We start from the raw sequence: 26,270 nt of genomic DNA, 5'->3' as shown, positions 1-26,270 counted from the left end.
CTCAGTATGTGATATCCCTGTATATACAGCGCACAGTACCACCTCTCTCTCCTGTATACTGGTGTATCACTCAGTATGTGATATCCCTGTATATACAGACAGCGCACAGTACCACCTCTCTCCTGTATACTGGTGTATCCCTCAGTATATGATATCCCTGTATATACAGACAGCGCACAGTACCACTTCTCTCTCTCCTGTATACTGGTGTATTGCTCAGTATGTGATATCCCTGTATATACAGACAGCGCACAGTACCACCTCTCTCTCCTGTATACTGGTGTATTGCTCAGTATATGATATCCCTGTATATACAGACAGTGCACAGTACCACTTCTCTCTCCTGTATACTGGTGTATTGCTCAGTATATGATATCCCTGTATATACAGACAGCGCACAGTACCACCTCTCTCTCCTGTATACTGGTGTATTGCTCAGTATATGATATCCCTGTATATACAGACAGCGCACAGTACCACCTCTCTCCTGTATACTGGTGTATCGCTCAGTATATGATATCCCTGTATATACAGACAGCGCACAGTACCACCTCTCTCTCCTGTATACTGGTGTATTGCTCAGTATATGATATCCCTGTATATACAGACAGCGCACAGTACCACCTCTCTCTCCTGTATACTGGTGTATTGCTCAGTATATGATATCCCTGTATATACAGACACAGTACCACTTCTTAGATTTTTCCTTTATTGTATCCTCTAGTTTATTTTCAGTATCTTGATCAGCAGGCTCATGGCGGTTCCCGCGAGGAAGAGACAGATGCGAGAATTCATGACGGTCTCGGTCAGGACATGGTCTAAGATGTAGCTCTGAAAGAAGAGGCAGCCATAGATAAGTATGTGACCCCCGGAGAGTCCAGCGGGGGCAGGTAAGTGGCTGTACCTGGAGGCAGTGGGACAGGCAGCCATTGGTGCGATGACTGTACCCCACCGTGCTCAGCGCTTCCCGGGCAAAGTCCTCGCTGCTCTTCACCAAAATGTTGGCTTTTGGGCGAAGGGTCATATTGGTGGAAACCAAGTGCGGAAGGACAGACTGAGGAGACAGAGCAGAGACGTCACTTTAAGAAGTTGCGCTGTATACTGTAAGACATCAGGCCTTATACTCCAGTCACATACAGAGCTGCAGTAATCTGTCTACTGTTATAATGTGTCTTATACTCTAGTCACATATAGAGCTGCAGTAATCATTCTACTCTTATATTATGTCTTATACTCCAGTCACATACAGAGCTACAGTAATCAGTTTACTGTTATAATGCGTTATACTCCAGTCACATATAGAGCTGCAGTAATCATTCTGCTGTTATATTATGTCTTATACTCTAGTCACATATAGAGCTGCAGTAATCATTCTGCTGTTATATTATGTCTTATACTCCAGTCACATATAGAGCTGCAGTAATCATTCTGCTGTTATATTATGTCTTATACTCTAGTCACATATAGAGCTGCAGTAATCATTCTGCTGTTATATTATGTCTTATACTCCAGTCACATATAGAGCTGCAGTAATCATTCTGCTGTTATATTATGTCTTATACTCTAGTCACATATAGAGCTGCAGTAATCATTCTGCTGTTATATTATGTCTTATACTCTAGTCACATACAGAGCTGCAGTAATCATTCTGCTGTTATATTATGTCTTATACTCTAGTCACATACAGAGCTGCAGTAATCATTATGCTGTTATAGTATGTCTTATACTCCAGTCACATATAGAGCTGCAGTAATCATTCTACTCTTATATTATGTCTTATACTCCAGTCACATATAGAGCTGCAATAATCATTCTGCTGTTATATTATGTCTTATACTCTAGTCACATACAGAGCTGCAGTAATCATTCTGCTGTTATATTATGTCTTATACTCTAGTCACATACAGAGCTGCAGTAATCATTCTGCTGTTATATTATGTCTTATACTCTAGTCACATACAGAGCTGCAGTAATCATTATGCTGTTATATTATGTCTTATACTCCAGTCACATATAGAGCTGCAGTAATCATTCTACTCTTATATTATGTCTTATACTCCAGTCACATATAGAGCTGCAATAATCATTCTGCTGTTATATTATGTCTTATACTCTAGTCACATACAGAGCTGCAGTAATCATTCTGCTGTTATATTATGTCTTATACTCTAGTCACATACAGAGCTGCAGTAATCATTATGCTGTTATAGTATGTCTTATACTCCAGTCACATACAGAGCTGCAGTAATCATTCTGCTGTTATATTATGTCTTATACTCTAGTCACATACAGAGCTGCAGTAATCATTCTGCTGTTATATTATGTCTTATACTCTAGTCACATACAGAGCTGCAGTAATCATTCTGCTGTTATATTATGTCTTATACTCTAGTCACATACAAAGCTGCAGTAATCATTCTGCTGTAATATTATGTCTTATACTCTAGTCACATATAGAGCTGCAGTAATCATTCTGCTGTTATATTATGTCTTATACTCTAGTCACATACAGAGCTGCAGTAATCATTCTACTGTTATATTATGTCTTATACTCTAGTCACATACAGAGCTGCAGTAATCATTCTACTGTTATATTATGTCTTATACTCTAGTCACATACAGAGCTGCAGTAATCATTCTACGGTTATATTATGTCTTATACTCTAGTCACATACAGAGCTGCAGTAATCATTCTGCTGTAATATTATGTCTTATACTCTAGTCACATATAGAGCTGCAGTAATCATTCTGCTGTTATATTATGTCTTATACTCCAGTCACATACAGAGCTGCAGTAATCATTCTACTGTTATATTATGTCTTATACTCTAGTCACATACAGAGCTGCACTAATCATTCTACTGTTATATTATGTCTTATACTCTAGTCACATACAGAGCTGCAGTAATCATTCTACTGTTATATTATGTCTTATACTCTAGTCACATATAGAGCTGCAGTAATCATTATGCTGTTATAGTATGTCTTATACTCTAGTCACATACAGAGCTGCAGTAATCATTCTACTGTTATATTATGTCTTATACTCTAGTCACATATAGAGCTGCAGTAATCATTATGCTGTTATAGTATGTCTTATACTCTAGTCACATATAGAGCTGCACTAATCATTCTACTGTTATATTATGTCTTATACTCTAGTCACATATAGAGCTGCAGTAATCATTATGCTGTTATAGTATGTCTTATACTCTAGTCACATATAGAGCTGCACTAATCATTCTACTGTTATATTATGTCTTATACTCTAGTCACAGATAGAGCTGCAGTAATCATTATGCTGTTATAGTATGTCTTATACTCTAGTCACATACAGAGCTGCAGTAATCATTCTACTGTTATATTATGTCTTATACTCTAGTCACATATAGAGCTGCAGTAATCATTCTACTGTTATATTATGTCTTATACTCTAGTCACATATAGAGCTGCAGTAATCATTCTGCTGTTATATTATGTCTTATACTCCAGTCACATCTAGAGCTGCAGTAATCATTCTGTTGATATATCCTATTCTCTAGTCACATATAATGCAGCAGTCGCATCCAGAGCTGTAGTCATGTTTCTGCTGTTAGATCTTGTTTTATATATTCATGTCATACTGCAGTCACAACCAGAGCTGTAATCTGAATTCTGATAGTATCCCTTGTTTTATACCCCAGTCACATCCCAAGCTGCAATACCCTGTGAGATGACATGATGTATAAAGACTTCCTAGAGCATTGGCGAGGAATCTTCTGTGGTAACCCTGAGCCAGCAGGGGGCAGCAGGCATCTTACAGCTCTGGGGGTGACTGGAGTATAAGACACTACATTGTTAGGTCAGTTCACCAGGTTTTGGTTCCTTTCAGTCCTTACAGGCCCAGTGTAGGTGATGGGTGCGGGGCGCGGGCCACAGGGGAGGGCTCAGGAGGCCGCCACATAACAGCGGCAATGCCCCCCAGGCGCGCTCTGACACTCACCGCAGCGCACAGCGCACAGCGCACAGCGTACACCTACCTGCACTATAATCCCATCATGCTTGTACTCATTGTACAGGGAGCGGGAGAAGAAGTCCATGAAGGCCTAGGAGAGAGACAGTGTGATGTGAGACACGAGAGTGATAGGGATTGTAGTGATAGGGATTGTAGTGATAGGGATTGTAGTGATAGGGATTGTAGTGAGAGTGATTGTAGTGATAGGGATTGTAGTGATAGGGATTGTAGTGATAGGGATTGTAGTGATAGGGATTGTAGTGATAGGGATTGTAGAGTGATAGGGATTGTAGTGAGAGTGATAGGGATTGTAGTGATAGGGATTGTAGTGATAGGGATTGTAGTGATAGGGATTGTAGTGAGAGTGATAGGGATTGTAGTGATAGGGATTGTAGTGATAGGGATTGTAGTGATAGGGATTGTAGTGATAGGGATTGTAGTGAGAGTGATAGGGATTGTAGTGATAGGGATTGTAGTGAGAGTGATAGGGATTGTAGTGATAGTGATTGTAGTGATAGTGATTGTAGAGTGATAGGGATTGTAGAGTGATAGGGATTGTAGTGAGAGTGATAGGGATTGTAGTGATAGTGATTGTAGTGATAGTAATTGTAGTGATAGGGATTGTAGTGATAGGGATTGTAGTAAGAGTGATAGTGATTGTAGTGATAGGGATTGTAGTGATAGGGATTGTAGTGAGAGTGATTGTAGTGATAGTGATTGTAGTGATAGGGATTGTAGTGATAGGGATTGTAGTGATAATACTACGAGTCAGCGACTGTGGGGATTGTAGAGAGAATGCAGAGGATGAGACTGATATTGTTGAGTATAGTGATAATGAGAGTAATGTGAGTGATTATAGTGATAGTGATCTGGATAATGATAGTGATGTGAATGTGGGAAGAATATGCAAATCTGTCTTCCATGGTGTAATTAGGAAGACAGTGAAGTCATGAAGTCCAATAGAGGGAACTCCCTTTAACATCATGCCCGACCTTCCCAGAGGCCTTTGCTGCAATGATGTGGGATTTTACCAAGTACAGCTAAGGGAGACCACCTAAATGGTGGTCTCTCCCTAAGGAGTGACGATATCCCCTTAATTTAGTGATGTGGATGATGTTAGTGATAGTGATGGTGCTTGTGATTGGTTACACAGTTCAGTCCAGTATATCTATCGGATTCAGCCAAGGGATGAGGAAAGAACACAGCTGATGGGGCGCGAGGGTTACACAAGAATTATATGCCATGACATCAACGCCAATGTTATTTGCTGTAACTTAACAGCTAAGCTTTTTTGAAGATTCACAGCTCTTACAGTATATATCCAGCACATGGGGTAGGCTATTCCACAGATTCACAGTCCTCACAGTATAAATCCAGCACCTCGGGTAGGCTATTCCACAGATTCACAGTCCTTACAGTATAGATCCAGCACCTCGGGTAGGCTATTCCACAGATTCACAGTCCTTACAGTATAGATCCAGCACCTCGGGTAGGCTATTCCACAGATTCACAGTCCTTACAGTATAGATCCAGCTCCTGGGGTAGGCTATTCCACAGATTCACAGTCCTTACAGTATAGATCCAGGTCCTGGGTTAGGCTATTCCACAGATACACAGTCCTTACAGTATAGATCCAGCTCCTAGGGTAGGCTATTCCACAGATTCACAGTCCTTACAGTATAGATCTAGCACCTCGGGTAGGCTAGTCCACAGATTCACAGTCCTTACAGTATAGATCTAGCACCTCGGGTAGGCTAGTCCACAGATTCACAGTCCTTACAGTATAGATCCAGCTCCTAGGGTAGGCTATTCCACAGATTCACAGTCCTTACAGTATAGATCCAGCTCCTAGGGTAGGCTATTCCACAGATTCACAGTCCTTACAGTATAGATCCAGCTCCTAGGGTAGGCTATTCCACAGATTCACAGTCCTTACAGTATAGATCCAGCACCTCGGGTAGGCTATTCCACAGATTCACAGTCCTTACAGTATAGATCCAGGTCCTGGGGTAGGCTATTCCACAGATTCACAGTCCTTACAGTATAGATCCTTGTTTTGAAAATTTTTGACTCTGAATTTGACTTGACACAAATCGATTGCCTGGTGTTCTATATGGCGGCATTTGCCATCAGACCTGCAGGTATTTGTGTTAGTATCGTATTTGTGCAGGTGTTACATATGACATTCTATAGGTACCTTAGTCGCCCCATACATGGCGATCATTGGGTATGGACGGGCCGCGGCTGCAGACGATAGGTTGATGATCAGACCTTTTTTCCTGTGGAGAAGAGAGGACAATGCAAGTCAGTGTCCTGTCACTTCCACAATTATACCAGTGTGTACAGTGACCAGGGAGGATCGGGTGCACCAGACGGTGCAAGTATAGCAGTGCTGAGTGCACTAAAGGCCACACAGCAGGGGCCGCAGAGACCGGGCAACTCCTTACCAGGTGGGGACATGTATATGATATTTAAAGGGGCGATACAGCTAATACCCCACAAAATTGTACTTTTATATTTTTTCTTCTGTGTGTCACACCGAGGCGGAACCGCCAAGCGTGTCTCCATGTTTTATCCTTGCAACTTCCAAAATCACTTACATGTTCCGTCTCCACATCACTGCCAGTGACTTTACTTCCCTCTTTGTATGCATAGTCCCCTGTAAGTTCTCAGTCAGTCTCCTTCCCCCTCTGTATATATAGTCCCCTGTAAGTTCCCAGTCAGTCTCCTTCCCCCTCTGTATATATAGTCCCCTGTAAGTTCCCAGTCAGTCTCCTTCCCCCTCTGTATATATAGTCCCCTGTAAGTTCCCAGTCAGTCTCCTTCCCCCTCTGTATATATAGTCCCCTGTAAGTTCCCAGTCAGTCTCCTTCCCCCTCTGTATATATAGTCCCCTGTAAGTTCCCAGTCAGTCTCCTTCCCCCTCTGTATATATAGTCCCCTGTAAATTCCCAGTCAGTCTCCTTCCCCCTCTGTATATATAGTCCCCTGTAAGTTCCCAGTCAGTCTTTCTTCCCCCGCTGTATATATAGTCCCCTGTAAGTTCCCAGTCAGTCTTTCTTCCCCCTCTCTACATATAGTCCCCTGTAAGTTCCCAGTCAGTCTTCTTCCCCCTCTGTATATATAGTTTCCGCTAAGTTCCCAGTCAGTCTCCTTCCCCTTCTGTATATACAATCCTAAGTTCTATGAAGCTGGAGGATGTCTATGTAACAGTCTTGTAAGTGCACAAAACACCCCCAACCTGCACCTACCCCAGACACCCCCCCTCCCCACTCCGTACCTCTGCACCATTTTAGGGAGCACAATCTTGGTCATCTGTAAAACATAATCATGTGATCAAATGTAAGCGAAACACTGAAGGTTCAATATCACCCTATAGGAGGAGGGGCAGACTCATAGCTCCCTTCTGTATCACCCTATAGGAGGAGGGGCAGACTCATAGCTCCCTTCTGTCTGTATCACCCTATAGGAGGAGGGGCAGACTCATAGCTCCCTTCTGTCTGTATCACCCTATAGGAGGAGGGGCAGACTCATAGCTCCCTTCTGTATCACCCTATAGGAGGAGGAGCAGACTCATAGCTCCCTTCTGTATCACCCTATAGGAGGAGGGGCAGACTCATAGCTCCCTTCTGTATCACCCTATAGGAGGAGGGGCAGACTCATAGCTCCCTTCTGTCTGTATCACCCTATAGGAGGAGGGGCAGACTCATAGCTCCCTTCTGTATCACCCTATAGGAGGAGGGGCAGACTCATAGCTCCCTTCTGTCTGTATCACCCTATAGGAGGAGGGGCAGACTCATAGCTCCCTTCTGTCTGTATCACCCTATAGGAGGAGGAGCAGACTCATAGCTCCCTTCTGTATCACCCTATAGGGGGAGGAGCAGACTCATAGCTCCCTTCTGTCTGTATCACCCTATAGGAGGAGGGGCAGACTCATAGCTCCCTTCTGTATCACCCTATAGGAGGAGGGGCAGACTCATAGCTCCCTTCTGTATCACCCTATAGGAGGAGGGGCAGACTCATAGCTCCCTTCTGTCTGTATCACCCTATAGGAGGAGGGGCAGACTCATAGCTCCCTTCTGTCTGTATCACCCTATAAGAGGAGGGGCAGACTCATAGCTCCCTTCTGTATCACCCTATAGGAGGAGGGGCAGACTCATAGCTCCCTTCTGTATCACCCTATAGGAGGAGGGGCAGACTCATAGCTCCCTTCTGTATCACCCTATAGGAGGAGGGGCAGACTCATAGCTCCCTTCTGTATCACCCTATAGGAGGAGGGGCAGACTCATAGCTCCCTTCTGTCTGTATCACCCTAAAGGAGGAGGGGCAGACTCATAGCTCCCTTCTGTATCACCCTATAGGAGGAGGGGCAGACTCATAGCTCCCTTCTGTATCACCCTATAGGAGGAGGGGCAGACTCATAGCTCCCTTCTGTCTGTATCACCCTAAAGGAGGAGGGGCAGACTCATAGCTCCCTTCTGTCTGTATCACCCTATAGGAGGAGGGGCAGACTCATAGCTCCCTTCTGTCTGTATCACCCTATAGGAGGAGGGGCAGACTCATAGCTCCCTTCTGTCTGTATCACCCTATAGGAGGAGGAGGAGCATATACCTATTATTGATAAGCTTACTTACATGCACCATGGATAGTACATTGCAGTTCAGTATGTCTTCTATTCTCTAGCAATGAAAACAAATGAAAAGGATAATTATTTATCAGAAATCTTTAGGCTTTCAGTATATCTCCCAACTTTTGAAAAGCAGTAAGAGGGACAAATAGCAGCACATGGAGGTATATACAGGATCTGGGTTAATGAAGGCGCTCTTTGTGTCTAGATAGTGGATAAGGACATTGCGGGAGTTTCTTGCATTTATCAGCAGACCAAGCAATCCTCTGTACTGGTGATCTGTCTGCCATCACGTAACCACTGCCCCAACACCTCATAACAGGTCAGAATGATATAGATGGCAGACAATTTGTTGAAACGACCATCCTGCTTGTCTAAGTCCAATAATATGCCCCCTCTCAATGTCTGTGAAATGCGCAATATGTCTTTGAGTACATTGTAGAAGCAACGATCTCCCTCCAAAAGGTACACTAACCAAAAGTAGCCTCTGAGAGCCTTTTCATATGGCATTGAAGAAAGCACACTTGTGCCCTCTTGTGGCAGGAACCGGTGTCTAATCAGACCACAGCAGTAATCATTTACATATCTGACTGCAGCAATCTGACATTTCTGTCTGGGTGCGGTATATTTTATCAGCGAGTGTATTTTGCATTAATCCTGTATCTACATATGGTATTAATATGTCCACATAGAATCAATGAGACATGTACTGACCTTACTGATATCAGGGACCTCAAGAAATCTTGTCACTTCAGAGTAGTAAGTCATCCCGACGTTGTTCACTGTAGCAAGAGAAAACAGTGGTTAATGTCCGTCCTCACCGGTGGTCAGCTGTTCTGTCCTGGGTTCTGTCATCTGACCATAAGAATCGTGTGGTCTACAACATTGTCAATATAATTCATGAGTCTCAGGTAGATGCAGAATCTTCGGTTATCAGACTCTTCTCATACACAATGTATTTAGCATATACAATCTTATCATATCTGATCCGTTGTTCCACCCATGAATCTCCTTGAGGAGGCATCAAAATCTCTCCAAAGGCAACATGACCTAGAAGTCATAAAGCGTCCAACAACCCGCAGCTAGACTCAGTGTTCCTGACTAGGGTTGAGCCGATCTTGACTTTTCAGGATCCGATTTCCGATCATTTTTCATTCGAATCCGATCTTGATCCCAATGCAAGTCAATGGGATTATTTTTTTACTAATCGGAGATTGGATTTTAAAAACAATCCTATTCACTATACAGCATGGAATCTAACAATTGAACGCTTTAATTGTTAGAATCCACGCTGTGTAGTGATTTTTTTTTTAATCCTCTGGCTACTTAGTCCCCCCTGGTGTCCACTTACCTGCAGAGATGGCTGGTCCGGTGCCCGGTGTTCTCGTTCTTCTTCTCTTCGCTGCCTCCGCCTCCCAGGTTAGGAGAGTGTGGGCGGGTACTGGGAGGGGAGACGTCACATCTCGCCACCCTGTACCCGCCCACACTCTCCTAAGTCACAAGCCCCTCCTTCTTCCTAGCTCTTTAACACTAACCTGGGAGGCGGGGGCAGCGAGGCGAAGAAGAACGAGAACACCGGGCACCGGACCAGCCATCTCTGCAGGTAAGTAGCTACTAGAGATGTTAGCTAGTCTCCCATTAGAATGAATGGACACAGCCGGCGCGCAGAGGGTTAAGGCTGTGTGCCGGCTGCTTCCATTCATTCCTATGGAACCACAGCAGAGCCTTCACACTGAGTTTACACTCCGCTCAAAATGAGCGGAGCGTATACTCAGTGGGAAGGCTAACATTGTTAGCTTTTCTCACAATGCTGGTCCAGTAGCAAAGCATTGTGGGAAATAATCACCGATCTCCATCCCACCTAAAAAGATCGTGTTCGGAATTCCGATCGCGACCGTGAAATTTTCTCCATCGCCGATCGGAATCCGATCTTTTCTGAACTCGATCACTCAACCCTATTCCTGATCTGATAAATGGCCCTGCAAAAACTTGTGAAGTTGTCCCATACCGTAGAAGAAACTTCTAGATATGGGTTAACGTTCTATGGAATGAAGTGTCAGTAATGGCCAAGGAATAACCCCAAGGTGAAGTGAGTCAACATCAAAAAAGATTATCCAATGACCTCCAACCTCTGCTACAATCAATACACTTGACCTCATAAAATGGAAGAAACCATAGAAAACGGGACAAAAATGGCCATACTTGTCCTACCCTGTAGAGGAGACGTGTAGACAATTCTTGGATGTTGTGAGATAATGCTCTATAGACAGAAGTGTAAGGAGTGGCCAGAGAGGACCTGAATTACTCCAAGAATCAACTCAACATCTGAAAAGAATGTCTTCAAAGATCTTCTAAGATATCTTCAATGAGAAAGAAACCAAGCAAAAATGGGAGATAAACATCAATACTTGTCTCACGTCGGCCGGTTCCGGCTTGGAGTGGAATGGTGTTCTGTCATTGGAAGAGTCCGATCGTGAAATTTGCTCGATCACCGATCGGGATCCGAACTTTCCTGATCCCGATCGCTCAAACCTAGTCAATGCTTCTCTATGGGAAAAGTCACTTTTAGGGTTTGATTTCAAAAGCCGATTTCCGATCGTTGTGATAGTGAAATTTGCTCGATCGCCGATCAGGATCCGATCTTTTCCGATCCCGATCGCTCAACCCTAGTCAGAAGTGGAGCTTGTTGGATGTCTATGGTCTTGTGTCTGGTGTATGGGCATTGATAAGACTATTGGGTTTTTGACCTTGGGTTGTTCATAGGATTAGATCTCTTGGTTTACCTAGGATGCCGATATCCAGGTTCTTTAAGGTGTTCTCCACCTTTGAATAAATCTCAGGTCCTCCCGTGAAGTCCAGCTGGATGATCTTGGTTTTTCGTCGGGTTTCTTTTTCTAAGGATATAATATACATAGGTTATGGTTGATATATCATGAAACATCACTAGATAGATATGAGATGAATGTCTTATATGTGTTATTCTAAGGAGTTAGGGGTATTTTCCCTTGCAGAGGCTTAAGATAAAACAATTAGACTTACTCACCTCTCCATTCAATTGGGCATACCTCCCAACCGGCCCGATTTCCCCGGGACATTCACGATTTCTGTGACGTGTCTTGCGGTCCCGGTTGGAGGGAGGTATGACCCGATTACAACTCAGATCTGCGTCCGGAGGACGCAGATCTGAGTTGAACACATACGCGACTAAACAAGGAGCTGTCACAGCTCAGCTCCATGCTTTGCCGCGTCGCTCCGGCTAGTGGCTGTGTAGACGCGATGTGATGATGTCACATTGCGCCTACAACAGTATTAGCGAGACTGCGGAGAGAGCGGCGGGGGAGCGAGGAAAAGGTGAGTGTAATGTATGTACACATTGATGTGGAACATGAAGCTGGGGGCACGGCATGACACTGGGGGCAGAGATGGGGGGACATGAATCTGGGGGCAGAGATGGGGGACATGAATCTGGGGGCAGAGATGGGGGGGACATGAATCTGGGGGCAGAGATGGGGGGACATGAATCTGGGGGCAGAGATGGAAGGACATGAATCTGGGGGCAGAGATGGAAGGACATGAATCTGGGGGCAGAGATGGAGGGACATGATTCTGGGGGCAGAGATGGGGGGGCATGAATCTGGGGGCAGAGATGGGGGGACATGAATCTGGGGGCAGAGATGGAGGGACATGAATCTGGGGGCAGAGATGGAGGGACATGAATCTGGGGCAGAGATGGAGAGGACATGAATCTGGGGGCAGAGATGGAGGGACATGAATCTGGGGGCAGAGATGGTGAAGACATGAATCTGGGGGCAGAGATGGAGGGACATGAATCTGGGGGCAGAGATGGAGGGACATGAATCTGGGAGCAGAGATGGAGGGACATGAATCTGGGGCAGAGATGGAGAGGACATGAATCTGGGGGCAGAGATGGAGGGACATGAATCTGGGGGCAGAGATGGTGAAGACATGAATCTGGGGGCAGAGATGGAGGGACATGAATCAGGGGGCAGAGATGGAGGGACATGAATCTGGGGGCAGTGTGTGTTACTGGAATGGCACGGAGAGTGACGGTGTGTGTTACTGGTAAGGCGAGTGACGGTGTGTGCTGCTGGTACGGCGAGTGACGGTGTGTGTTACTGGTACGGCAAGTGACGGCGTGTGCTACTGGTATGGGGAGTGACGGTGTGTGTTACTGGTACGGTGAGTGACGGTGTGTGCTGCTGGTACAGCGAGTGACGGTGTGTGCTACTGGTACGGCGAGCGACGGTGTGTGCTACTGGTACGGCGAGCGACGGTGTGTGCTACTGGTATGGGGAGTGACGGTGTGAGTTACTGGTACGGCGAGTGACGGTGTGTGCTACTGGTACAGCGAGTGACGTTGTGTGCGATTGGTATGGCGAGTGACGGTGTGTGTTACTGGTATGGCGAGTGACGGTGTGTGTTACTGGTACAGCGAGTGACGGTGTGTGTTACTGGTACGGGGAGTGACGGTGTGTGCTACTGGTACGGCGAGTGACGGTGTGTGTTACTGGTACGGCGAGTGACGGTGTGTGCTACTGGTACGGCGAGTGACGGTGTGTGCTACTGGTACGGCGAGTGACGATGTGTGTTACTGGTACGGCGAGTGACGGTGTGTGCTACTGATACGGCGAGTGACGGTGTGTGCTACTGATACGGCGAGTGACGGTGTGTGCTACTGATACGGCGAGTGACGATGTGTGTTACTGGTACGGCGAGTGACGGTGTGTGCTACTGATACGGCGAGTGACGGTGTGTGCTACTGATACGGCGAGTGACGATGTGTGTTACTGGTACGGCGAGTGACGGTGTGTGCTACTGATACGGCGAGTGACGGTGTGTGCTACTGATACGGCGAGTGACGGTGTGTGCTACTGATACGGCGAGTGACGGTGTGTGCTACTGATACGGCGAGTGACGGTGTGTGCTGCTGGTATGGTGAGTGACGGTTTGTGTTACTGGTACAGCGAGTGACGATGTGTGTTACTGGTACGGCGAGTGACAGTTAATTTTACTCTGAGGATCACATCTTCATTCTTGATATTATATATCTTGAATAAACCTCCATACTGTACCTACTGTGTGGGATCTTCTTGCCTCTTACCTATCTCATCTGCGACTTTTTTTAGTTTCTCAACAGTCCGACTTATAAGGACGACATCAAAGCCCCGTCTGGCCAACTGCAGAAAGAAGTAGAAGTAAGAGACAGCTATAACCAATAGGTAACTAGACTGTTAGAGAGCCGTGTACTTACCTCCATCGCGTAGGCCTTCCCAATTCCATCTGTCGCTCCAGTTACCACTGTGGGAGAAGTGAACAGACCATTGTTACATGGAATATACTTGGCATTCCTGTATGTGAATGGCGATATTCCATTTCTTAGCTCTTATTACACATTAGATTACTAGGAGAAATATTATAGTTCTCTTTTTCATAGACTTTTTGAAAAGATGTCGGTATCACATGGCGCGTTTATAGCTCCAGATATTACTCTTGTGCCTAAACCCGTTCTGGAAGTTTATAAGGGACCGGCACCCTGTGAAGATATTATATTACCTTCCTCTTTGTTATACTGGTGAATTGAGTTGAAAAATCTATATCTGGTTAACCAGGATCTATGAGATGGGGCGGGTGTTACTCGGGGTCACCTGAGTGCAATACAATTAATTAGTCACTTTTTAAACTTTGCGAATAAGCACTAAAGGTTCCCGTACAGATAATGGGGGATCTCTCTGACCGGCACTGTCACTAGGGGGCGGAATAGGAGACATCTCTGACTGATACCATTATTGGGGCATAATGCGAGCACTAGGGGACGTAATAGTCACTCTCTCTGTCTGACACTGTTACTGGGGACGTAATAGTCACTCTCTCTGTCTGACACTGTTACCGGGGACGTAATAGTCACTCTCTCTGACTGACACTGTTACCTGGGACGTAATAGTCACTCTCTCTGACTGACACTGTTACCTGGGACGTAATAGTCACTCTCTCTGACTGACACTGTTACCTGGGACGTAATAGTCACTCTCTCTGACTGACACTGTTACCTGGGACGTAATAGTCACTCTCTCTGACTGACACTGTTACCTGGGACGTAATAGTCACTCTCTCTGACTGACACTGTTACCTGGGACGTAATAGTCACTCTCTCTGTCTGACACTGTTACTGGGGACTGACACTGTTACCTGGGACGTAATAGTCACTCTCTCTGACTGATACTGTTACCGGGACTTAATAGTCACTCTCTCTGACTGACACTGTTACCGGGGACGTAATAGTCACTCTCTCTGTCTGACACTGTTACTGGGGATGTAATAGTCGCTCTCTGTCTGACACTGTTACTGGGGACGTAATAGTCACTCTCTCTGACTGACACTGTTACCTGGGACGTAATAGTCACTCTCTCTGACTGACACTGTTACTGGGGATGTAATAGTCACTCTCTCTGTCTGACACTGTTACTGGGGATGTAATAGTCGCTCTCTGTCTGACACTGTTACTGAGGACGTTATAGTCACTCTCTCTGACTGACACTGTTACTGAGGACATTATAGTCACTCTCTCTGACTGACACTGTTACCTGGGACGTAATAGTCACTCTCTCTGACTGATACTGTTACCTGGGACTTAATAGTCACTCTCTCTGTCTGACACTGTTACTGGGGACGTAATAGTCACTCTCTCTGTCTGACACTGTTACTGGGGATGTAATAGTCGCTCTCTGACTGACACTGTTACTGAGGACATTATAGTCACTCTCTCTGACTGACACTGTTACCTGGGACGTAATAGTCACTCTCTCTGACTGACACTGTTACCTGGGACGTAATAGTCACTCTCTCTGTCTGACACTGTTACTGGGGACTGACACTGTTACCTGGGACGTAATAGTCACTCTCTCTGACTGATACTGTTACCGGGACTTAATAGTCACTCTCTCTGACTGACACTGTTACCGGGGACGTAATAGTCACTCTCTCTGTCTGACACTGTTACTGGGGATGTAATAGTCGCTCTCTGTCTGACACTGTTACTGGGGACGTAATAGTCACTCTCTCTGACTGACACTGTTACCTGGGACGTAATAGTCACTCTCTCTGACTGACACTGTTACTGGGGATGTAATAGTCACTCTCTCTGTCTGACACTGTTACTGGGGATGTAATAGTCGCTCTCTGTCTGACACTGTTACTGAGGACGTAATAGTCACTCTCTGACTGACACTGTTACTGAGGACATTATAGTCACTCTCTCTGACTGACACTGTTACCTGGGACGTAATAGTCACTCTCTCTGACTGATACTGTTACCTGGGACTTAATAGTCACTCTCTCTGTCTGACACTGTTACTGGGGACGTAATAGTCACTCTCTCTGTCTGACACTGTTACTGGGGACGTAATAGTCACTCTCTCTGTCTGACACTGTTACTGGGGATGTAATAGTCGCTCTCTCTGACTGACACTGTTACTGGGGACGTAATAGTCACTCTCTCTGTCTGACACTGTTACTGGGGACGTAATAGTCACTCTCTCTGTCTGACACTGTTACTGAGGATGTTATAGTCACTCTCTCTGACTGACACTGTTACCTGGGACTTAATAGTCACTCTCTCTGTCTGACACTGTTACTGGGGATGTAATAGTCACTCTCTCTGACTGACACTGTTACTGGGGACGTAATAGTCACTCTCTCTGTCTGACACTGTTACTGGGGATGTAATAGTCGCTCTCTCTGACTGACACTGTTACTGGGGACGTAATAGTCACTCTCTCTGTCTGACACTGTTACTGGGGACGTAATAGTCACTCTCTCTGTCTGACACTGTTACTGGGGACGTAATAGTCACTCTCTCTGACTGACACTGTTACTGGGGATGTAATAGTCGGTCTCTGTCTGACACTGTTACTGGGGATGTAATAGTCACTCTCTCTGACTGACACTGTTACTGAGGACATTATAGTCACTCTCTCTGTCTGACACTGTTACTGGGGATGTAATAGTCACTCTCTCTGACTGATACTGTTACCTGGGACTTAATAGTCACTCTCTCTGTCTGACACTGTTACTGGGGACGTAATAGTCACTCTCTCTGTCTGACACTGTTACTGGGGATGTAATAGTCGCTCTCTGTCTGACACTGTTACTGAGGATGTTATAGTCACTCTCTCTGACTGACACTGTTACCTGGGACTTAATAGTCACTCTCTCTGACTGACACTGTTACTGGGGACGTAATAGTCACTCTCTCTGTCTGACACTGTTACTGGGGATGTAATAGTCACTCTCTCTGACTGACACTGTTACTGAGGACATTATAGTCACTCTCTCTGTCTGACACTGTTACTGGGGATGTAATAGTCACTCTCTCTGACTGATACTGTTACCGGGACTTAATAGTCACTCTCTCTGTCTGACACTGTTACTGGGGACGTAATAGTCACTCTCTCTGTCTGACACTGTTACTGGGGATGTAATAGTCGCTCTCTGTCTGACACTGTTACTGAGGATGTTATAGTCACTCTCTCTGACTGACACTGTTACCTGGGACGTAATAGTTACTCTCTCTGACTGACACTGTTACCTGGGACGTAATAGTCACTCTCTCTGACTGATACTGTTACTGGGGACGTAATAGTCACTCTCTGACTGACACTGTTACCGGGGACACAATAGTCACTCTCTCACTGATACTGTGTTCCAGGGATACAGACTTCGTCCCAGTGTAGAAGCTAGGGTCCCACCCCGTATCAACAGGCAAAAGAAGAGCTTCACACAAATATATGTGCCAACCAAATAAATGTATTTATTGGTAGAGCTTAGTGGAGCAAACGTTTTCGGTCTGAGTGGACCTTCCTCAGGCTCTGTAAGGTGTAGAAAACAGTCGCAGGTAGCTATGGTCTGAAGGTAAGTAGGGCCAGGCGCTTCCTTGTGGCTGTTTGCCTGTTCCCTGTGCGCATACTATATTTCATTTTTACTTATTTTTCTCCACGGAGAGAGCGGGCCTCGGATTGGTCGGCAGAGGTTACTGGCCCTACTTACTTTCAGACCATAGCTACCTGCGACTGTTTTCTACACCTTACAGAGCCTGAGGAAGGTCCACTCAGACCGAAAACGTTTGCTCCACTAAGCTCTACCAATAAATACATTTATTTGGTTGGCACATATATTTGTGTGAAGCTCTTCTTTTGCCTGTCTCTCACTGACACTGTTACTAAGGATGTAATAGTCACTCTCTCTGTCTGATAGTGTTACTGGGGACGTAATAGTCACTCTCTGACTGACACTGTTACCGGGGACATAATAGTCACTCTCTGACTGACACTGTTACCGGGGACATAATAGTCACTCTCTGACTGACACTGTTACCGGGGACATAATAGTCACTCTCTGACTGACACTGTTACCGGGGACATAATAGTCACTCTCTGACTGACACTGTTACCGGGGACATAATAGTCACTCTCTGACTGACACTGTTACCGGGGACATAATAGTCACTCTCTGACTGACACTGTTACCGGGGACATAATAGTAACTCTCTGACTGGCAATGTTCCCGGGGACGTAATAGTCACTCTCTGACTGACACTGTTACCGGGGACATAATAGTAACTCTCTGACTGGCAATGTTACCGGGGACGTAATAGTCACTCTCTCTGACTGACACTGTTACCTGGGACGTAATAGTCACTCTCTCTGACTGACACTGTTACCTGGGACGTAATAGTCACTCTCTCTGACTGACACTGTTACCTGGGACGTAATAGTCACTCTCTCTGTCTGACACTGTTACTGGGGACTGACACTGTTACCTGGGACGTAATAGTCACTCTCTCTGACTGATACTGTTACCGGGACTTAATAGTCACTCTCTCTGACTGACACTGTTACCGGGGACGTAATAGTCACTCTCTCTGTCTGACACTGTTACTGGGGATGTAATAGTCGCTCTCTGTCTGACACTGTTACTGGGGACGTAATAGTCACTCTCTCTGACTGACACTGTTACCTGGGACGTAATAGTCACTCTCTCTGACTGACACTGTTACTGGGGATGTAATAGTCACTCTCTCTGTCTGACACTGTTACTGGGGATGTAATAGTCGCTCTCTGTCTGACACTGTTACTGAGGACGTAATAGTCACTCTCTGACTGACACTGTTACTGAGGACATTATAGTCACTCTCTCTGACTGACACTGTTACCTGGGACGTAATAGTCACTCTCTCTGACTGATACTGTTACCTGGGACTTAATAGTCACTCTCTCTGTCTGACACTGTTACTGGGGACGTAATAGTCACTCTCTCTGTCTGACACTGTTACTGGGGATGTAATAGTCGCTCTCTGTCTGACACTGTTACTGAGGATGTTATAGTCACTCTCTCTGACTGACACTGTTACCTGGGACTTAATAGTCACTCTCTCTGTCTGACACTGTTACTGGGGATGTAATAGTCGCTCTCTCTGACTGACACTGTTACTGGGGACGTAATAGTCACTCTCTCTTTCTGACACTGTTACTGGGGACGTAATAGTCACTCTCTCTGTCTGACACTGTTACTGGGGATGTAATAGTCGGTCTCTGTCTGACACTGTTACTGGGGATGTAATAGTCACTCTCTCTGACTGACACTGTTACTGAGGACATTATAGTCACTCTCTCTGTCTGACACTGTTACTGGGGATGTAATAGTCACTCTCTCTGACTGATACTGTTACCTGGGACTTAATAGTCACTCTCTCTGTCTGACACTGTTACTGGGGACGTAATAGTCACTCTCTCTGTCTGACACTGTTACTGGGGATGTAATAGTCGCTCTCTGTCTGACACTGTTACTGAGGATGTTATAGTCACTCTCTCTGACTGACACTGTTACCTGGGACTTAATAGTCACTCTCTCTGACTGACACTGTTACTGGGGACGTAATAGTCACTCTCTCTGTCTGACACTGTTACTGGGGATGTAATAGTCACTCTCTCTGACTGACACTGTTACTGAGGACATTATAGTCACTCTCTCTGTCTGACACTGTTACTGGGGATGTAATAGTCACTCTCTCTGACTGATACTGTTACCGGGACTTAATAGTCACTCTCTCTGTCTGACACTGTTACTGGGGACGTAATAGTCACTCTCTCTGTCTGACACTGTTACTGGGGATGTAATAGTCGCTCTCTGTCTGACACTGTTACTGAGGATGTTATAGTCACTCTCTCTGACTGACACTGTTACCTGGGACGTAATAGTTACTCTCTCTGACTGACACTGTTACCTGGGACGTAATAGTCACTCTCTCTGACTGATACTGTTACTGGGGACGTAATAGTCACTCTCTGACTGACACTGTTACCGGGGACACAATAGTCACTCTCTCACTGATACTGTGTTCCAGGGATACAGACTTCGTCCCAGTGTAGAAGCTAGGGTCCCACCCCGTATCAACAGGCAAAAGAAGAGCTTCACACAAATATATGTGCCAACCAAATAAATGTATTTATTGGTAGAGCTTAGTGGAGCAAACGTTTTCGGTCTGAGTGGACCTTCCTCAGGCTCTGTAAGGTGTAGAAAACAGTCGCAGGTAGCTATGGTCTGAAGGTAAGTAGGGCCAGGCGCTTCCTTGTGGCTGTTTGCCTGTTCCCTGTGCGCATACTATATTTCATTTTTACTTATTTTTCTCCACGGAGAGAGCGGGCCTCGGATTGGTCGGCAGAGGTTACTGGCCCTACTTACTTTCAGACCATAGCTACCTGCGACTGTTTTCTACACCTTACAGAGCCTGAGGAAGGTCCACTCAGACCGAAAACGTTTGCTCCACTAAGCTCTACCAATAAATACATTTATTTGGTTGGCACATATATTTGTGTGAAGCTCTTCTTTTGCCTGTCTCTCACTGACACTGTTACTAAGGATGTAATAGTCACTCTCTCTGTCTGATAGTGTTACTGGGGACGTAATAGTCACTCTCTGACTGACACTGTTACCGGGGACATAATAGTCACTCTCTGACTGACACTGTTACCGGGGACATAATAGTAACTCTCTGACTGGCAATGTTACCGGGGACGTAATAGTCACTCTCTCTGTCTGACACTGTTACCGGGGACGTAATAGTCACTCTCTGACTGACACTGTTACTGGGGACGTAATAGTCACTCTCTCTGTCTGACACTGTTACCGGGGACGTAATAGTCACTCTCTGACTGACACTGTTACCGGGGACATAATAGTCACTCTCTGACTGACACTGTTACCGGGGACATAATAGTAACTCTCTGACTGGCAATGTTACCGGGGACGTAATAGTCACTCTCTCTGTCTGACACTGTTACCGGGGACGTAATAGTCACTCTCTGACTGACACTGTTACTGGGGACGTAATAGTCACTCTCTCTGTCTGACACTGTTACCGGGGACGTAATAGTCACTCTCTCTGACTGACACTGTTACCGGGGACGTAATAGTCACTCTCTCTGACTGACACTGTTACCGGGGACGTAATAGTCACTCTCTCTGTCTGACACTGTTACCGGGGACGTAATAGTCACTCTCTCTGTCTGACACTGTTACCGGGGACGTAATAGTCACTCTCTCTGTCTGACACTGTTACCGGGGACGTAATAGTCACTCTCTGACTGACACTGTTACCGGGGACGTAATAGTCACTCTCTCTGTCTGACACTGTTACCGGGGACGTAATAGTCACTCTCTGACTGACACTGTTACTGGGGACGTAATAGTCACTCTCTCTGACTGACACTGTTACCGGGGACGTAATAGTCACTCTCTGACTGACACTGTTACTAAGGATGTAATAGTCACTCTCTCTGTCTGACACTGTTACCGGGGACGTAATAGTCGCTCTCTGACTGACACTGTTACCGGGGACATAATAGTCACTCTCTGACTGGCAATGTTACCGGGGACGTAATAGTCACTCTCTGACTGACACTGTTACCGGGGACATAATAGTAACTCTCTGACTGGCAATGTTACCGGGGACGTAATAGTCACTCTCTCTGTCTGACACTGTTACCGGGGACGTAATAGTCACTCTCTGTCTGACACTGTTACCGGGGACGTAATAGTCACTCTCTCTGACTGACACTGTTACCGGGGACATAATAGTAACTCTCTGACTGGCAATGTTACCGGGGACGTAATAGTCACTCTCTCTGTCTGACACTGTTACCGGGGACGTAATAGTCACTCTCTGACTGACACTGTTACCGGGGACGTAATAGTCACTCTCTGACTGACACTGTTACCGGGGACGTAATAGTCACTCTCTGACTGACACTGTTACTGGGGACATAATAGTAACTCTCTGACTGGCAATGTTACCGGGGATGTAATAGTCACTCTATCTGTCTGATAGTGTTACTGGGGACGTAATAGTCACTCTCTGACTGACACTGTTACTGGGGACGTAATAGTCACTCTCTCTGACTGATACTGTTACTGGGGACGTAATAGTCACTCTCTCTGACTGACACTGTTACCGGGGACATAATAGTAACTCTCTGACTGGCAATGTTACCGGGGACGTAATAGTCACTCTCTCTGTCTGACACTGTTACCGGGGACGTAATAGTCACTCTCTGACTGACACTGTTACCGGGGACGTAATAGTCACTCTCTGACTGACACTGTTACCGGGGACGTAATAGTCACTCTCTGACTGACACTGTTACTGGGGACATAATAGTAACTCTCTGACTGGCAATGTTACCGGGGATGTAATAGTCACTCTATCTGTCTGATAGTGTTACTGGGGACGTAATAGTCACTCTCTGACTGACACTGTTACTGGGGACGTAATAGTCACTCTCTCTGACTGATACTGTTACTGGGGACGTAATAGTCACTCTCTCTGACTGACACTGTTACCGGGGACATAATAGTAACTCTCTGACTGGCAATGTTACCGGGGACGTAATAGTCACTCTCTCTGTCTGACACTGTTACCGGGGACGTAATAGTCACTCTCTGACTGACACTGTTACTGGGGACGTAATAGTCACTCTCTCTGACTGACACTGTTACCGGGGACGTAATAGTCACTCTCTCTGACTGACACTGTTACCGGGGACGTAATAGTCACTCTCTGACTGACACTGTTACTGGGGACGTAATAGTCACTCTCTCTGTGTCTGACAGTGTTACTGAGGACGTAATAGTCACTCTCTGTCTGACACTGTTATCGGGGACGTAATAGTCACTCTCTGTCTGACACTGTTACTGGGGACGTAATAGTCACTCTCTCTGTGTCTGACAGTGTTACTGAGGACGTAATAGTCACTCTCTGTCTGACACTGTTATCGGGGACGTAATAGTCACTCTCTGTCTGACACTGTTACAGGGGACGTAATAGTCACTCTCTGACTGACACTGTTACTGGGGACGTAATAGTCACTCTCTCTGACTGACACTTTTACCGGGGACGTAATAGTCACTCTCTCTGACTGACACTGTTACCGGGGACGTAATAGTCACTCTCTGACTGACACTGTTACTGGGGACGTAATAGTCACTCTCTCTGACTGATACTGTTACTGGGGACGTAATAGTCACTCTCTCTGACTGACACTGTTACCGGGGACATAATAGTAACTCTCTGACTGGCAATGTTACCGGGGACGTAATAGTCACTCTCTCTGTCTGACACTGTTACCGGGGACGTAATAGTCACTCTCTGACTGACACTGTTACTGGGGACGTAATAGTCACTCTCTCTGACTGACACTGTTACCGGGGACGTAATAGTCACTCTCTCTGACTGACACTGTTACCGGGGACGTAATAGTCACTCTCTGACTGACACTGTTACTGGGGATGTAATAGTCACTCTCTCTGTGTCTGACAGTGTTACTGAGGACGTAATAGTCACTCTCTGTCTGACACTGTTATCGGGGACGTAATAGTCACTCTCTGTCTGACACTGTTACTGGGGACGTAATAGTCACTCTCTCTGTGTCTGACAGTGTTACTGAGGACGTAATAGTCACTCTCTGTCTGACACTGTTATCGGGGACGTAATAGTCACTCTCTGTCTGACACTGTTACAGGGGACGTAATAGTCACTCTCTGACTGACACTGTTACTGGGGACGTAATAGTCACTCTCTCTGACTGACACTTTTACCGGGGACGTAATAGTCACTCTCTCTGACTGACACTGTTACTGGGGACGTAATAGTCACTCTCTCTGTGTCTGTGGGCTGTGTATACATGTCATGGTGTATATACTGTGTCTGGGCAGTGTATACATGGTGTATATAATGGGACTGGGCTGTGTATACTTATTAGTCCAAACACACCATAGGTGTCACTGAGCGCTCTACCGTGTATGGAAACGTGTTCACACTGAGCAGGAATCCTGGCTGCACGGAGACACTCCCGGACTGTTACTCGGGATGGAAAATGAATGCAAGAAAAAAGGTTCCAGCATGCCGTATATAATAAAATATAACTTTTACTGAAGCATGGTTAAAAACCTAAACAATAGCCATGGATCCATATAAAAGAAATAACATACAAGAGCTTACGCGTTTCGGGTGTTCGAAAAGAAACGATCCCTTAGTCATAGCAAACTCCATACTTATGTATATACTAGATGTTGGCTATGTGTATACATATGATGGAGTATATACTGGATGTGGGGTGTATATACATATGATGGAGTATATACTGGATGTGGGGTGTATATACATATCATGGAGTATATACTGGATGTGGGGTGTATATACATATCATGGAGTATATACTGGATGTGGGGTGTATATACATATCATGGCGTATATACTGGATGTGGGGTGTATATACATATCATGGCGTATATACTGGATGTGGGGTGTATATACATATCATGGCGTATATACTGGATGTGGGGTGTATATACATATCATGGCGTATATACTGGATGTGGGGTGTATATACATATCATGGAGTATATATTGGATGTGGGCTGTGTATACTTGTCATGGTGTGTATACTGGATGTGGGCTGTGTGTATACATGTCATGGAGTATATACTGGATCTTAGCTGTGTATATATGTCATGGAGTATATACTGGATCTCGGCTTGTCTATAAGTCAGAGTGTATATACTGGATGTGGGTTATGTATACATGTCATAAAGTATATACTAGATGTGGGCTGTGTATGTATGTTATGGAGTATATACTGGATTTGGGTTATGTATACATGTCATGGTGTATATACCGTATCTGGTCTGTGTATGGTGCATATACTGTATCTGGGCTGTGTATACATGTCATGTATATACCGTATCTGGGCTGTGTATACATGTCATGGTGTATATACCGTATCTGGGCTGTGTATACATGTCATGGTGTATATACCGTATCTGGGCTGTGTATACATGTCATGGTGTATATACTGTATCTGGGCTGTGTATACATGTCATGTATATACCGTATCTGGGCTGTGTATACATGTCATGGTGTATATACCGTATCTGGGCTGTGTATACATGTCATGGTGTATATACTGTATCTGGGCTGTGTATACATGTTATGGTGTATATACCGTATCTGGGCTGTGTATACATGTCATGTATATACCGTATCTGGGCTGTGTATACATGTCATGGTGTATATACCGTATCTGGGCTGTGTATACATGTCATGTATATACCGTATCTGGGCTGTGTATACATGTCATGGTGTATATACTGTATCTGGGCTGTGTATACATGTTATGGTGTATATACTGTATCTGGGCTGTGTATACATGTCATGGTGTATATACCGTATCTGGGCTGTGTATACATGTCATGGTGTATATACTGTATCTGGGCTGTGTATACATGTCATGTATATACTGTATCTGGGCTGTGTATACATGTCATGGTGTATATACTGTATCTGGTCTGTGTATACATGTCATGGTGTATATACTGTCTCTGGGCACGTGTCTTGCTCACATGAGCTTGCACTCCAGGTATATACAGCATTGGTAGGAGCAGTACATGGATCCCCAATAGTCATAGTGTACCCCGTCCCGCTTACCTGCCCATCCTCCATACTTCTTGAGGTTAGTCCTCCACCACTGGGAGAGTATATGGTTTTTGATTCCGACCAGCAGGGTCCACACCTGCTTCAGGACCAGATATGACAGAGCCAGGAGCCCCAGCAGGTGGAGCCACTGTTGGGATAGAGTGTCCTCCATGTGATGGTCCCTGTGGTCCTGTGTGTTGTCCCCTGAGTTGGCCGCACTATATCACTGCGCTCTACCTGTCCCTCCTCTGCTTGTTAATACTTAGTAATACAACGCCTCCTTTATTTAACCCTATAATCCTCCACGTGGGCGGTGTGTCTTGTAACGTCGTATTTGCCGTAAATCGGTTTGTGACACCTGCGAGAACAGGCGGAGTAGGTGTAATATGTAATTACCCTCGATTATAAATCTCTCTTGATACCTTCGCCCCACCTTTGTTGGTTTTTCCTTCCATATCTGGCACAGGATGGGAAGAATATTCTGCATTTTATCTTCTGTCCTGGTCCTTGGTTTTGTGGATTCTCCTACAAAAGGCAGCCATGCATAAGTATTCACACCCCACTTATACCATGGCATCATGAGTGCAACAAAAGTCTCCAAATCA

The 26,270-nt window shown here is 45.4% G+C and overlaps 1 protein-coding gene across 1 annotated transcript; it reads right to left on the bottom strand.

The window, feature by feature from the left end:
* Window positions 1–692: 692 nt before the first annotated feature.
* On the bottom strand, window positions 693–25,963 carry LOC142202335 (very-long-chain 3-oxoacyl-CoA reductase-B-like). The gene is made up of 11 exons (XM_075272412.1): window positions 25,678–25,963; window positions 13,894–13,940; window positions 13,744–13,819; window positions 11,405–11,515; window positions 9,336–9,403; window positions 8,629–8,673; window positions 7,275–7,309; window positions 6,192–6,273; window positions 4,020–4,085; window positions 905–1,054; window positions 693–831 (listed from the first exon to the last, which is right to left on the bottom strand). Exons 1-11 carry the CDS (start codon window positions 25,835–25,837, stop codon window positions 721–723), a joined length of 951 nt encoding a protein of 316 aa, XP_075128513.1. The 5' UTR covers window positions 25,838–25,963; the 3' UTR covers window positions 693–720.
* Between the last annotated feature and the right edge of the window lie 307 nt (window positions 25,964–26,270).

The sequence above is a fragment of the Leptodactylus fuscus genome, chromosome 5 (genome assembly GCF_031893055.1).
Source record: "Leptodactylus fuscus isolate aLepFus1 chromosome 5, aLepFus1.hap2, whole genome shotgun sequence".
NCBI classification, from domain to species: Eukaryota; Metazoa; Chordata; class Amphibia; order Anura; family Leptodactylidae; genus Leptodactylus; species Leptodactylus fuscus.
Note: the sequence above shows the minus strand (reverse complement) of the source record. Positions and strands in the feature narration are given on the sequence as shown.